The sequence below is a fragment of the Protopterus annectens genome, chromosome 17.part0 (assembly GCF_019279795.1).
Source record: "Protopterus annectens isolate FY-2018-M chromosome 17.part0, PAN1.0, whole genome shotgun sequence".
Taxonomy (NCBI): Eukaryota; Metazoa; Chordata; order Ceratodontiformes; family Protopteridae; genus Protopterus; species Protopterus annectens.
In genome coordinates, this window is record NC_056751.1 from 104,583,484 (window position 1) to 104,597,746 (window position 14,263).

Genomic DNA, 14,263 nt, shown 5'->3' on the forward strand with positions numbered 1-14,263 from the left:
ACAGTAAGCTAACTTTCCTGTGTATTTTATCAAATATTATAAATAAGCTAAATTCAGCATTTTGGCAGTATTTTACACCTAGATATTTAAGGATGGTTGATACCATCCTTTAGTTAAGAATTACTTCCATAAATAAGCAAACTTTCAAGATAAATCCTTTCTTCATTTGTATCAAAATTAAGAGTTACAATTAAGGATTTAATGACTGTGTAAATGTTCCTTTTGTAACTGACATACCTAGCAGTGCAGATAGATGCTCATTGTAGCTTCCATACCAAAAACTGAACAACATAAAAGTCATAGAAATCAGCAGTTGTTTTAATGGATTTTTGCCAAACTGCAGCAAAATAAAGTGAAATCAACTGGCAAATAGGCTACATCTAACATATATTAATTACCCCTTCTAATATTTATAACCCATGCATCCTCTGACCATCTCTGAAAGCTTATTCATTACAGTACCTGCTGACTGAATGGGCTATCTGTACATAGACGATTTCGTGGAATGTTCCCATCCTTATCTGGCTGCAGCATAAGGAATCTGCTCCAACACCTTTGTGCTTCTGGAATTGACACTGCAAAAACACGAAACAGTATGTGTTTGATTTCACATAGTACTGCAACATTTTTATGCTGTTCCATGTGAAGTATGTCAAATCACCTGACTATTTAAATTCCATCATTTAGATATCACATTAGTACTATAATGAGTTAATAAATCAGTTTATTACTGTACAATAGACCTTCAGTACATAAAAGGAACCACAAGGTGGCACTAAAGCAGCAGCATCAATACAGGGAGCTCCATGCTTTTACAAAACATAAGAGAAGGTGTCACCTATGTATTTTAGTATACTTTCAAAAGCATGATCGTCACATGGAGAGGTGTAACATTTGTTCACTGAATACATATTGTGTATGTTATTGTATGTATGAAACAAGAAAATGCTAATGTTTCATTTTGGAAACAGAAGAATCAGGTATTGTTTTCACTATTGGCTTACTCTAAAATAATATCTGCAAATACATTTTGCAGGTGATACACAAGGTAGTTATTTACTGGCATGATTGTCATCTTAATGCTTTTTGTCTGTTACAAGACAGCTGTACCCATATGTTGTACTGCTGTGTATAGTTTTCAGCACTAATGATGTCACTGCCCTACTATTGAACAGTGTTTGTCCTTTGCTGTCATCGGTAATTAGTCAAGTGATGCGGATGTCCATCGATTGACTTGTTATAATGATGCAGGAAGACAACTCACAGAGCTTTGTTTAATAAGTTAACATGGTTTCTTTTTTTTAATTCTGAGTGGCACACAGGAAAGAAGGAACAAAAACTGAGTTTTGCAAATATTTTAATACGTGCTTGTTTATATCTGTAGTCTGCTTGCATTAACCTGAAAACACCTTCCTTACTAGGTCAACATACATGCCATTACCTATTCCAGATATGTCTATGTGCATCTTGTGTATCCCTCTAACAATTTATTTGTACATTTCCAGTCTTTATTTTTGTACTCTGCAACTAATTACAGTATTTCCTTACCTTTGACACTTACTTTTATTATTTTTCAGAATAGCAGTTCTGCTGTGTTTCAATGGCAGATAAAGACCTGTTTTAACAAAATGCACACGTTCGTAGCAAAGTGCCAATGTAAATAAAATAAGCTCAATTATGTGAGCTGAAAAAAATGTCCTGATGAACAAAAAAAAAGAGGATTTACATTTGTTAGTTTAAATATGGGTGTATCAGAAACTGTTAACAATAATGTGTGTCTCGGATATATGAAGTTATTAGTGGGACAATTTAATTTCTTTTGAGATTACTTTTATGGCTCTGTTGAAGGTTTGCACTTTTGGTGTGCAGTTGATTCATTTGGCTGAAAGACTGCTTGGTGGTAAGGTAAATGAGGATGCTGCTACACATCTGTAAGTCAAACAACATGAGGGTCACCCTATCTAGGGATCTAAACTTAGTCAGCAACCCAAATAAAACATGCTGGAGAGAGATAATGAGCATCAGAGAGCGCCCCTTCTTTGGAATAGGCTTCCTATTCACATTAAGCAGAGCCCTTCCCTGGCCCTCTTCAAATACAGTTTGTATTAATGGATGGGTGACCGCAAACTCACACCTGGGATAGCTCCGATGTCCCTTATGGACAGGGGTAGTCTGTAAGATACTCAAGGCATAAGCACAAATCCATGCCATCCTCTTGCGCTAGGGGCAATATATTGGGTAAAATCTGGTTATATTGGCTAAGCTTGTAAGGGCTCTTAAGCCATTAGCCTACTAATCTCCTATGAACCTATGATGATAGAGACATGTAAGCATGGATTTGGTTATTATATGATGTGGTTTAGTACTAATATGTGCAGAGTAAGCCTGATACATAGCCATATGACATTGTTTGGTCAATGAAACCATTTCAGGCTACATAATTAATGAAACATATTAATTTGAAAGTGCTTAGAAGATGCAATGGCTATCTCCCTGACGTAATTAGACAAAAAATCATATTAAGATGCTATAAAAGCTGCTTTATCAGCAGCAGGTTAATGTAAGCTTGATTTCTTATCTCCTGTCATTATATATGGACATGCCATTAGAAGTGTCACAGAAGATAGTTCCTTCAATAAAAATGCATGTATTTGCTGAAACATTTATAATTTATGAAAGCTAAATGTTTCACAAGAATCCCACCCTGGAATATGCTGATTAGCATAATGAGGCAACTCAGTTTTTTTGTAACTCAGTCATTTTGAGATGTTAGAGCTTTAGCTTGTGTTTTAGGATAAATCTTAAATACTTGGAACTAATGTTGTTATTGTTCTTGGAAACACTAACATTTACTTAATAAACAAGTCTAACTGACTTTTATTCTGTGAGCCAATAGCAACATAGTGCAAAATGTTGGTGATTTATGTATGCACATATTCACAAATCACTGTCTAGATTCTATGAAGTTCCTCATTTAAAATTTTTATTTTATTTTTGTAACAATCTTTTAAATGGTTATGTGAATAAAGTTTTGTGGACTATTTTCAAACACAACCTAGGCCACAAAGGGAAAAGCTTTATATTTACATAGTTTAGAGTAGGCAGTCACCCTAGGCAGCTTGGCATTAGAGGAGAGGGTAGTAACAAACCATAGAATACAGACGGAACCCATAGAGACTCAAGATAAGCATGGAGACACTATGCAAACAGTGAGTGAAGGTTCTGGAAGCAGTGAAGTAACAACAGTAATCACCTTGACTGCTGGCCTCATTTATTTTTGTACTATAGATAGTGTTATCAGAAGTTAGGGTATTTCCCCAGTTGCATGACTACACATTTGTTAGGATTAAAGTACAGAGGAAATGCTAGTAATGTTGTCAGTTCTGGACATTTCATAAGTTGACACTGTACATGCTACAAAATCATCAGCATATTTTATTAACCATACTGTTGTTAGTAGGATGACATCAAAAATACAGAACCAGGCTTTAAACAGATCCTCAAAGTGTACATATATTACTAAAGCTGAAGTTATATTAAACAAACATGAGGTTATCTTTTCTCTTTGTATTATTAATGAAGGGTAATATCCACACATTTTTATTAAAACATAATGCAGTAAGCTATTCCAAACATTAGAAACATTTAAAAAGGAAATGACATCTGAACCGACAGCATTTAAAACCACACTGATAGTTTTAAAACCTTAAGTACAAATCCGATCATAACAGAGGAACTCATGTAGTTCAAGCAACCAGGCATAAGATAAGGGAAGAAATACAGCTGCTTACACGAGAGAAAGACACATGCCTTATATAACACAATGAGATAATTTCCAATCTTTATCATGCAAATATCCAAGAAACCAGAAAGTGATGAACTATTCAGTCTGATCATCTGAAGGTAAGACTTTATAAAGATTATTTCTATCGGTGCTTAATCTTTCGCAATTAAATAAGAGCAGTTACTTTTTTGAACAATATTACAGCATTAATGCTTTTTAATTAAAAAGGCTTTAGCAAAAAAAAAAAAAGAAAGAAAAAGGTAATTGTGGACATCAGGCTAGGTTTCATTAGTATTTGAGAAAGAGAACAGGAAAATGTTTTCTTCTTATTACAAGATACCAGTAGCAGATGTGTCATTAATGTAAAAAAGTGAAATTCCTAAGGTCAAAAGTAGGACACTCAATGTAATATTAGGACGAGTAAAAATTATCTTTCCAGGTAAGAGCAGCATATCCAAGGCTAGCAAACTTCCTTCATAGGATCACATGTATTAAATAATCAAATGCATTTAAGAAAAGGCACCAGTAACCTTACCCCTGTCCTTTTCCATAAGAACATAATTCATTGAGGTTATTAAAATTAAATGAATTCACTGATCATATTTAAGCCCATGCTATTTGTCAGTGAGTAGCTTCTATCCAGTGCTGTTGGGTTATGCATTACATGAACAGCTGCCACTATCCACAGAATGTATTAGGGAGGCAAAGAACAGAACAAGATGGCAGGCCTTTCTTCCATGTCAAACACACACACACACACACACACACACACACACACACACACACACACACACACACACACACACACACACACACTCATACATGCAATTTACAGTCACAAATCTACCATCCACATGCCTTTAAGATGTGAGAGGAAACTGGAGTTCCCGGAGGAAACCCAAACACACATAGAGAGGATTTGCAAAGTGCATATAGAAGGCACCACAGCCGGGATCTGAACAAGAGACCTTCTATCTATGAGGTGACAATGCTGTTCACTATGTCACTGTACAGCCCATGAGTGGCTTGTGCTGTTCTAAAATTAAAGAATGCTGCTTTATAACCACCTTTTCCACATTCTGTGACTTATCATTGGAACATATAATTATAATTATCTTCAGCTGTCATCAAATAACATATAATGTGATAGGAGCTACATGCTCTAGGAATATAAACCTCAGCACAACAATGAATAGAACATGCTGGAGGGATAGATTCCCTTCACAAAGACTTCCCTTGCTATGGAACAGGGTCCCGATCTACATAAGACAGAGCCCCTCACTATCACTCTTCAAGAGGAACCTTGATGAGTGGATGGGTAACAGAAAGTTCACACCGGGGATCACACCAACAGCACTACTAGATAGGGGCCAAGGGTACTAGCTGCTAGATCTAGGGCCTAGGGAACTAACCAAAGGGGCGGTGAATACCGCACAACGTGGCTGGGCTAATATATGCCTTCGGGCAGACAGCCCAGTACCTACCTATGAACCTATAAGAAAAGCATTATACAGAGGTATGCTAAGATGTAATATGGGGCCGTGATTAACTCCAGCAAATTAGAGATAAGATAAGATAAGATAAGACAAACGAGACTTGGTATTTTTGATCATATATTTGTTACACTGAACGTGCTGTTAGCAGGATGCTGGCATTTGTTTTGTCATGGTGTGGAGTGGAATGTTGTCATTTCCTCACTGTTTTGTGATCTCAAGTTTGGTATATATAATTATCAGGGGGTATGTGGGGTCCAGGGATACTTGTCCCCTTCATAAAATGATGTTTATTTATTTATTTTTTATTTATTAAGCTTGGACTGTTTGTGGTTGATGTAGGGTATGCAGATTTAGTGAGTTAATGATGTGGTTTCATATAATGCATAAGAGATTTATAAATTCTCCAATTGCACTCGTTGTTTGAATTGCTTTTAAGAGAAAGACATGTACTAGATGATTGGAAGAAATCTGTTGTGGTCCAAATATTGAAAGGTGATACAAATGACTTTGTAAATATTTACAGACCTATAAACCTCCCTTTATGCGCTTGAAAGGGTTTTGAGCATTGCATGACCAAGGCGTTGAAAGAACATAGTCACACCTATCTACTTGTCATATGTCAGCATGGCTTTATTCAAGGAAGGCCCACACTAAAACATGTGAATAAATGTTATGAGTTAGTTACTTATGACAGAATTTTGTTACCCAACAACAGCAACAGTCTATTTGGGCTTATCAAAGGCAATTAGTTTTATTCCAATTGCAGGTATTTTCAACATCCTGACAATGAATGGATTATGACAATTAATAACTTCCTGAAAGACAGAGAAGAGCTAAGATGATGTGTTATTGTTCGCAGTGTGCATCTTTGAACAGTATAGTGTTTCAGGGCTCTGCTTTAATTCAGACTCTGTTTGATTGTCTATTCTCAAGAATCCCTACAACTTCCAATTATTGTATCCAAATATACTGATGGATGCATTTCACAACTGATGCAGATAAGACAATTATAGACCAGTACTTCAAACATACTAGACGGTGAGCTCCAGCTCCGGATTTAGGATTTAATACCAATAAATGAAGTGGCAAAGTATTGGCCTGTGTCTAGATTTTCAACAAAAATTCCTTAACAGTCAAACTGTCTTGGTTGTAAATGAAATTAAAGATTTGGGTATGACACTGCAGAAGTCATTTGGTTGCATATCAAATGCAATAACAAGGGAGCAAATTACATTTACAATAATCAAACAAGGCCCCAGACACTTAACCAGTATAGCATATATGACAGGCTCGTACATAAATTATGAATGGCTTTCAAAATTTCTTAAGTTGAGATTTTTAAGGGCTGTGATGTCTACTGAAATGTATAGCTATGATAAACACTTTGACAGAACAATATTTAAGACTGATTTAATTATTACTGTTAAGAGGGATAGATTCTTGATTGCAAAATCATCTACCTGTCAATTTGAGTTCTTTAGATTACTTTTCTCATTTCATACCTGCCACACAGACACTTGGGTGGATATAAGAAAGTGCTACATCAACAGATTATATGTTCTTTCTAGGTCTATGATCATCAACGCAGGATAGCTGAAGTTGTCTCTGACAAGGGGATGAGTAACTGAGATGGTATATACATTGTGGAGAGGGTAGGAAAGATGGTAACATCTGCAACATGTCTTGAAAGTTCTGCAGGTATCTGTGTTTATGAACCTGGTATGTCATACCTGTTACCAAATAGCATTTGTTTCCAGAAACCATAAATCTATTGGAAATAGCCAGCAATCTATCTAGGAAAATGGATGGTTATCTTGTTTTTGTTTTAGGAACATCAGGCTTTTCCTGTTCGAAATGTTGTCACGGATTCAACAGAGTTTCTGCCTATGGCAATCTGTGATGTTATCCAATGTCTGAGAAAGTTACACTAAATGACCTATAGTCTGAATGATTGTTTCCATTTCATTTTCCAAAAAGTGGCACCACATTTATTAACTTTCAGTCATTCAACAGGTAGCTTAGCAGCAAATGTTCTGAGAACATTTCAGGGAGCAACATAGAAAACTCCAGTGTATCTCATTTCTCATAAACACTCATATCACAATAACTGGTCTAAGTCAGATCATAGAATGGCCACATTGTTCAACGTCATCTCATCACCAGTGCAGGCCATCAAATCCCCATAATGATATATAACAACTCCGACATTGTGTTACAGTGGGGAAAGGGCAAATTTCCTGATCCTCACCGTAATGCAATCTCAATCAGAATAGTTTGATGACCTGGATTGTCAACAAGATGATACGTTTGACTATGTGGCCATTCAATTATCTGATATAGACCGTGCAATAACACCTGTATAACCCTTTTTGTGTTTTTTGTTCTCTATGATGTCAACAGCTCCTTATGGCATGAATGAGTTAAACACTACATCAGGACCAGGAAATCTACATATATAGTAGCTTGTGAATTACTTATTGTTTGGTAACACAATGTGGAATATCTTTAGGTCTGAAGTGTACTAAATTAAATATTTTGTAAAGAAAGTTTAGGGAAGCAGCTTTGTGATGGTGGTGAGCCATAAATCACAAAAGTCACAAAGCACATCCCCACATATTCAATATACAAGGTATTTTCCTGTAGTTTTTTAGTATGACATACTGCTTCTCACTCATTTCAAAGAGATGTGGAAATTATTTAGTCTATCTAGAAAATAGGGTTGTATAGAGTTTATGTGTTTGACTCTAATAGGGGTTCCTATCATGTAGTCGAACTTTTACAAGTTCGAACCACATATGGTCGAGACCATAAGTTCGAATTTGTAAAAGTTTGCACGTTTAAATGGAAATCTCCTTAAGTGGAGATTTCCATTATGTTCAATGTGGTGCGATCTCAGAGTTGGTATATTTAAGTAGCGGGGGTGTGGAGAGTACAACAATTTATTTTGTCGTATGTTGTTTTCTATTTATTTTTTTTATGTAGTCAAAGTTCTGGAACTTCAAACATAATGGTTCGACCATTAGGTGTTTGGAGTTATGGAACTTCAAACACCTAATAGTGTTCGGAGATATGGAACTTCGACAATGTAATATAGATCCTCTAATAGTATGGCTTAGTTACTCTGTTCTACTTTTAATTATAAAACCTTGGGTTGGCAAGTTGTTCTAGGTACATATTTACTTTTGCAAACTGTAAGGTTCCTATTTATTTTGAAAAAAAAATGTTTTGCATCTGCCATCAGTTACAACAATTTTCAAATATAGCATTGACATTGCCAGTTTTGATGACGTGTAATACAGTGACAGAATACTGGTTTAGTTCAAATTCTTGCAGCTACTTTCTACCAAATAGTAATGTTCTTCCCCTCCTCATCCCATATTATACCTTCATGTGTATTTTATTAGTAAAACCTCATTCTCATCTATAAATATCTTTACTTTCACTGCTATTTCTTTCAGTGGCATCTCTGGGAATATCTTTTCATAACCAGTAACATATATGCTGATTAATTCTGTGTCTGTACTTAATTCCGTTTTTGAATTTATCCCTGCCAGCTCTGGTGTGCCTGATATGATATTACAATGTGGACCTAGAGAAGAAGGAAGACGGGATTGAACCTAGTGTTCATAAGAAAGATGTACAAGCTAGTCGCTATGTCCATAAACAGAGCATGCATGCACCTCATGTATTTACTGGCATAATGAAGACGCAATTTAGTAGAGTCAGTAGATTAAGTACGGATGCTTTAAAATTTATGAAAGAAATGGCAGGTGAGTTTGTCAATAGTAGTTATGATATGGCAGCTATAGAAAAAGTGTGTGAAGAAATCCAAAAAGAGGGGGCAGATATAAATAAACCCATATTTTTATTAGGGAAATGCGCTGAACTTTCAGTGAAAGAGCACTTATATAAAATTCGGTACATAACCACTTTTAATGTGAAAACCAGAGAAATTAAGAAGATTATACAGAACATTTGGTTATTTTGTTAGCAATACCTGAATTGCAGATGATTCTGGGTGATAAACCTATTTTTGCCTCTAAGAATAAGAATTTAAAAAGGAGTCTATGCTATAAAGACTTTAAATCAGTAGATCAACGTTCAGCGAACAAATATGAAATGGTCCAATGTATGAACTGCAGTTGTTGTGGTGATATCTGTACACACAATAATATATTTGTTCACCCTATAACTAATAAGCAGTACGTCTTTTATTGTTCAACTAATTGCAATAGTGTTAATGTAGTCTACCTAGCAACATGTGCAAAATGTTCATCATTTTATGTGGGGAAGACCGCAAGAAAATGAAAAGAGCGAATAACTGGACACAATAACTGGACACAAGTCTGAAATTCATTGGAAAAGTGAAACAAATGCCTTAAATAAACACATAATAAGCTATGACTCTGAACATCAGTTTAGATTTAGAGTTATGGATGTAGTTTTTAAAGAGACCACAGGTAGTGATATAAATAATGTACTGGAAAATAAAGAATATGAATGGATAGTTAGATTGCGGGCAGATTTTAAACCAGGTCTTAGTAATTTTGTGAGTATTAAACCTGTGTTAGTAAGGAGACAACAACAGCATCTTTAGAAGTGAATTCATTTTTATTTTTACTTTAATATATGTGCGTGAATTTTTATAGGATTTGTATATTGTTAGTAACCTGCATTTTTGTTTTTAATTGAATGGGTCATACGGTAGGCTGGCTGTGATCATGTGACTTTCATCTGTTCTTATTTAAAATGTCTACTATTGTTATGGAGTATTAGCACTGAAGAGGGGTGATTTACCTGAAAGCTTTGCTTTGGAATAAAGTGTTTTGGCATTGGAGTTGTCGTTCTCTTGCTTAATATTTGTCTTGAGATTCTCCAGTCACCACGGTATCAACTTTGTTAAATATCTTTTCATAACCAATAACATATATGCTGATTAATTCTGTGTCTGTACTTAATTCCATTTTTGAATGTATCCCTGCCAGTTCTGGTGTGCCTGATATGATATTACAAAGTGTGCAGTCACATTTTGTAATTCAGGGCATATGGCATCCTTGAAAGGTGCTTCTTTACAGTTCTGTGTTTCAGAGACAGTATTGCTGTTTTTATCAGCTGTTTCCATTATGTCAGTGTGAAATACATCTGTTCATAGCCAAAAAGCATGGTGCTGCCTCCTTGAAAATGGAATTCCCTCTCCCTAAATATAGTAGCACAAAATATGCAATGCTAAGCATAAAGCTAACAGAAGTGTAGCCCACAGCTCCAATTAGGCAGAAAAGAAGTAAAACAATAAATAACTAATCTGAAAACAAGTCATTCTTCTCCCTTCAAACCTTCTCTTACTAATATATATTGACTCCAGGATTACACTTAGAAGAGCAAAATGCACTTTAAAATTCATATCAATCTTCTGTTCTTTTTAGAGGCAGTGTATCACGACTGGAACTAAAGCAAACAGATTAAATATCTTTAGAATGGAATTGGTCTAGAAAATGGAGGCACAGGCAGTTGTTTATGCATTTATTTATTTGAATTTATTTAGCAGAGTAGGTTATTGATCCTAATGGACCTTTTCAGGCTCAGCCTGGGAGTATAACATCCAAAAGTATAAAGTGGAAAACTAAATTCATGATGAGTTTGTAAGTTACAAAAGTAGAAGAAAAATAGAAGTCTTTGTCTAGTAATATATGCACAAAGAATTAAAAAAATGTATATAATATATATATATATATATATATATATATATATATCTATAGCGAGAGAGAGAGAGACAGAGGAATGGGAAGAGAGAGGATAGGAGAATGTGGTGGTGAGGTAGTAGAATTGTGGAAGAAGAGTAAGGAGGAAGGGATGACAAGGTCAAAAAGGTTAAGATTTTATGGTGCGTAGAAAATAAAGTTTTGTATTCAGAGGGAGAAGCAATGAGACAGGCCTGAGCTTATTGCTGAAGGTTGCTTATGTTGTACTTGTTGCTGACTTGTTGAGGTGCAGTTTGGGCACAGCTCTGAAATGTTTAAACATTTCATACTTTTCCTACATCTTATACTTAAAACATATATACCCTGTTATACTACCTATTCATTTGTACACACAGTCACTAATACCCTAGTATGCTACCCTTTCATTTGTACACACAGTCACTATACCCTAATATACTACCCTTTCATTTCTACACATAGTCACTATACCCTAGTATACTACCATTTCGTTTCTACACACAGTAACTATACCCTAGTATACTACCCTTTCATTTGTGCACACATTCACTATACCCTAGTATACTACCCTTTCATTTGTACACACAGTCACTATACCCTAGTATACTACCTTTTAATTTGTACACAGTCACTACACCTTAGTATACTACCTTTTCATTTGTACACACAGTCACTACACCTTAGTATACTACCCTTTCATTTGTATACACAGTAACTATACCCTAGTATACTACCCTTTCATTTGTACACACAGTCACTATACCCTAGTATACTACCCTTTCATTTGTGCACACAGTCACTATACCTTAGTATACTACCCTTTCATTTCTACACACAGTCACTATACCCTAATATACTACCCTTTCATTTCTACACAGTCACTATACTCTAGTATACTGCCCTTTCATTTGTATACACAGTCATGATACTCTAGTATACTACCCTTTCATTTGTACACACAGTCACTATACCTAATATACTACCCTTTCATTTGTACACACAGTCAGTATACCCTAGCATACTACCCTTTCATTTGTGCACACGGTCACTATACCCTAGTATACTACCCTTTCATTTGTACAGGCAGTCGCTCTACCCTAGTATACTACCCTTTCATTTGTACACACAGTCACAATACCCTAGTATACTACCCTTTCATTTGTGCACACAGTCACTCTACCTTAGTATACTACCCTTTCATTTGCGTACACATTCACTATACCCTAGTATACTACCCTTTCATTTTTATACACAGTCACTATGCTGTTTCCCATGACATTTCCTGTTATCTTCTTCTTTAAGGCAACAAACACACTGTACTGTTGTGGCAACATGCCCGAGAAGGCACACTTATCTTCTGGTACAAATAAGATGAATAAGCATGTTGTTAACTGTGTAGATGGACACTTTTTTCATTCAAATCCATTCTTGGAAACTAGTTTTACTGATACTCCAGTGTTTAACGCATGGTCTAATGCTATTTTTCCCATTTTACTCATGTTGTTGGAACAAATACGTCACATTCAGATCTGCCGCTTAATACATCAAGCAGTTTTTTCCTGTTCCACAACAACAGTTTTGCTAGCCCATGCGAGTTTGTAACGTACTGCAGAATGCATTCTTTTACTATGTGAATTTTCTAATGGAATTTGAAACATTCAGCAGTTCGTACTGGCTTAGTAATGTGATTACACTAACATCAAATAATTTGAAGTGGGTTTATCTCATGTTGAACTGTGCAATAGTCCATAATTTTTTGCACCCATCATAATAAGCAGGACTGAAACTTTCTTTTTATCTTCAGTTATCACTAATATTCAGGTCACAGTGAATATGCATTATTTCGATATAAAGTAGTTCTGCACAGCAGCAGTACGCATGTTAATAGTTCCTACATCGCCTTCAGTTTTGTATCATCGTTCACGTTTAGGACCTTGTACCACACTAGTTATTTAACTCCTCTTTAAGATATGCAATAGCCATTGCATATTTAATGACTACATTTCCATTGTATATTTATGTTTGTGTCCAAAGCTACTTTGCATAAATCATTACTTATGAAATTAATAACCTTTTTATTATGCAAAATTGCTGTAATGTCTAGATCATTTTTATGTCAAAAAATCAGTCTGTATAAATTGTTTTGTATGCTGTCAGTAGATAGGTTTATCTGCTATGCCAATTATTTTGGTTTCGTTTAGATAACTACTTGTATGTAAAGTAAATCTTTCTGTATATAAATAATTACTTTTTTCTATTGTGAAAAAACTGTCCTCTCTTTAACATATTTTTGTATAAAAAACTGTTTAGAATATATTGCTTGTATTACCAACAAAATAGCTTCTTGTTATGTAAAATATTACTTTCTATAGCTTTATGCAGTGTATGCACAAATTATTAAATATACAATTACTAAGTAATAAATCATCTTGTACTGTTTTGTATACCTAGTTCATGAGATTAAGCCTTAGACACACTGCACAATTTACTATGAATATTTTCAGTCCACCTGCAAAAAAGTATTTGCCGGCCTTAAAATACATTGTTATATACAAAAATCTCTCAGTATGCTACATGGATTAATATAATTACACATAAAAAACATTTTTTATGGCTTTAATTTACTGTTCATTCAGTACTAAACCAACTAACATGTAGATTCTCACCAGCATAAGGAATTCATCTTACATTTTGTGCCATTTAATTTATTTTGTTTTATTCAGTCTCATTGATTTGGCAGTCTGTAACCATTGCCTGTATTCATGGGTCAGATGCATTGTCACATCTGAAATACATGAAGGCAGAGACAGAAGTTATAGTTAACATCAATTTTCTCCATGAATGTTACACATACTGCTTACAACCAGATGGAAACATACATATAATCATGTGCACTGTAGTAGCAATAAAGTACAGTACTGACCTAAGGAGACTATGGCCAGATAAGGAGTCTGGCCAAAGGGGATTCCTTTGATAGTCAGGCAGCTCTGTTAAAACAATGCTAGGCTTGGCTGTCCATCATAAGGCAGATGGATGTGCTAGGCATCTCTGCTCACAAGCAGGCTGGTAACAAAGTTATTGCTGCAGAATAGCAGAATAACTGCAGAACAGGAGAGATGAGATCTTAGCTTCCACTATGACTGGACAAAAGCAAATGAACTGAGGATTGGAGCCCCTGAACAGCATTCGCCAAAAACATAATGCTGAAAAACACTTTTTAAGTGTTTTTGGCAGAGGAAAGCCCCCATTCACCCTGCCCCCAACAG

General features: G+C 35.3%; 1 protein-coding gene across 1 annotated transcript in view; it reads right to left on the minus strand.

Annotated features, from left to right (window-relative positions):
- LOC122791337 overlaps positions 1-14,263 on the minus strand; it is an 848,919-nt gene that overhangs the window by 579,944 nt on the left and 254,712 nt on the right. The window contains exon 3 of the mRNA XM_044059051.1: positions 463-575. Within this exon, the coding sequence (XP_043914986.1) occupies positions 463-575 (113 nt within the window). The remainder of the gene's footprint in view (positions 1-462; positions 576-14,263) is intronic.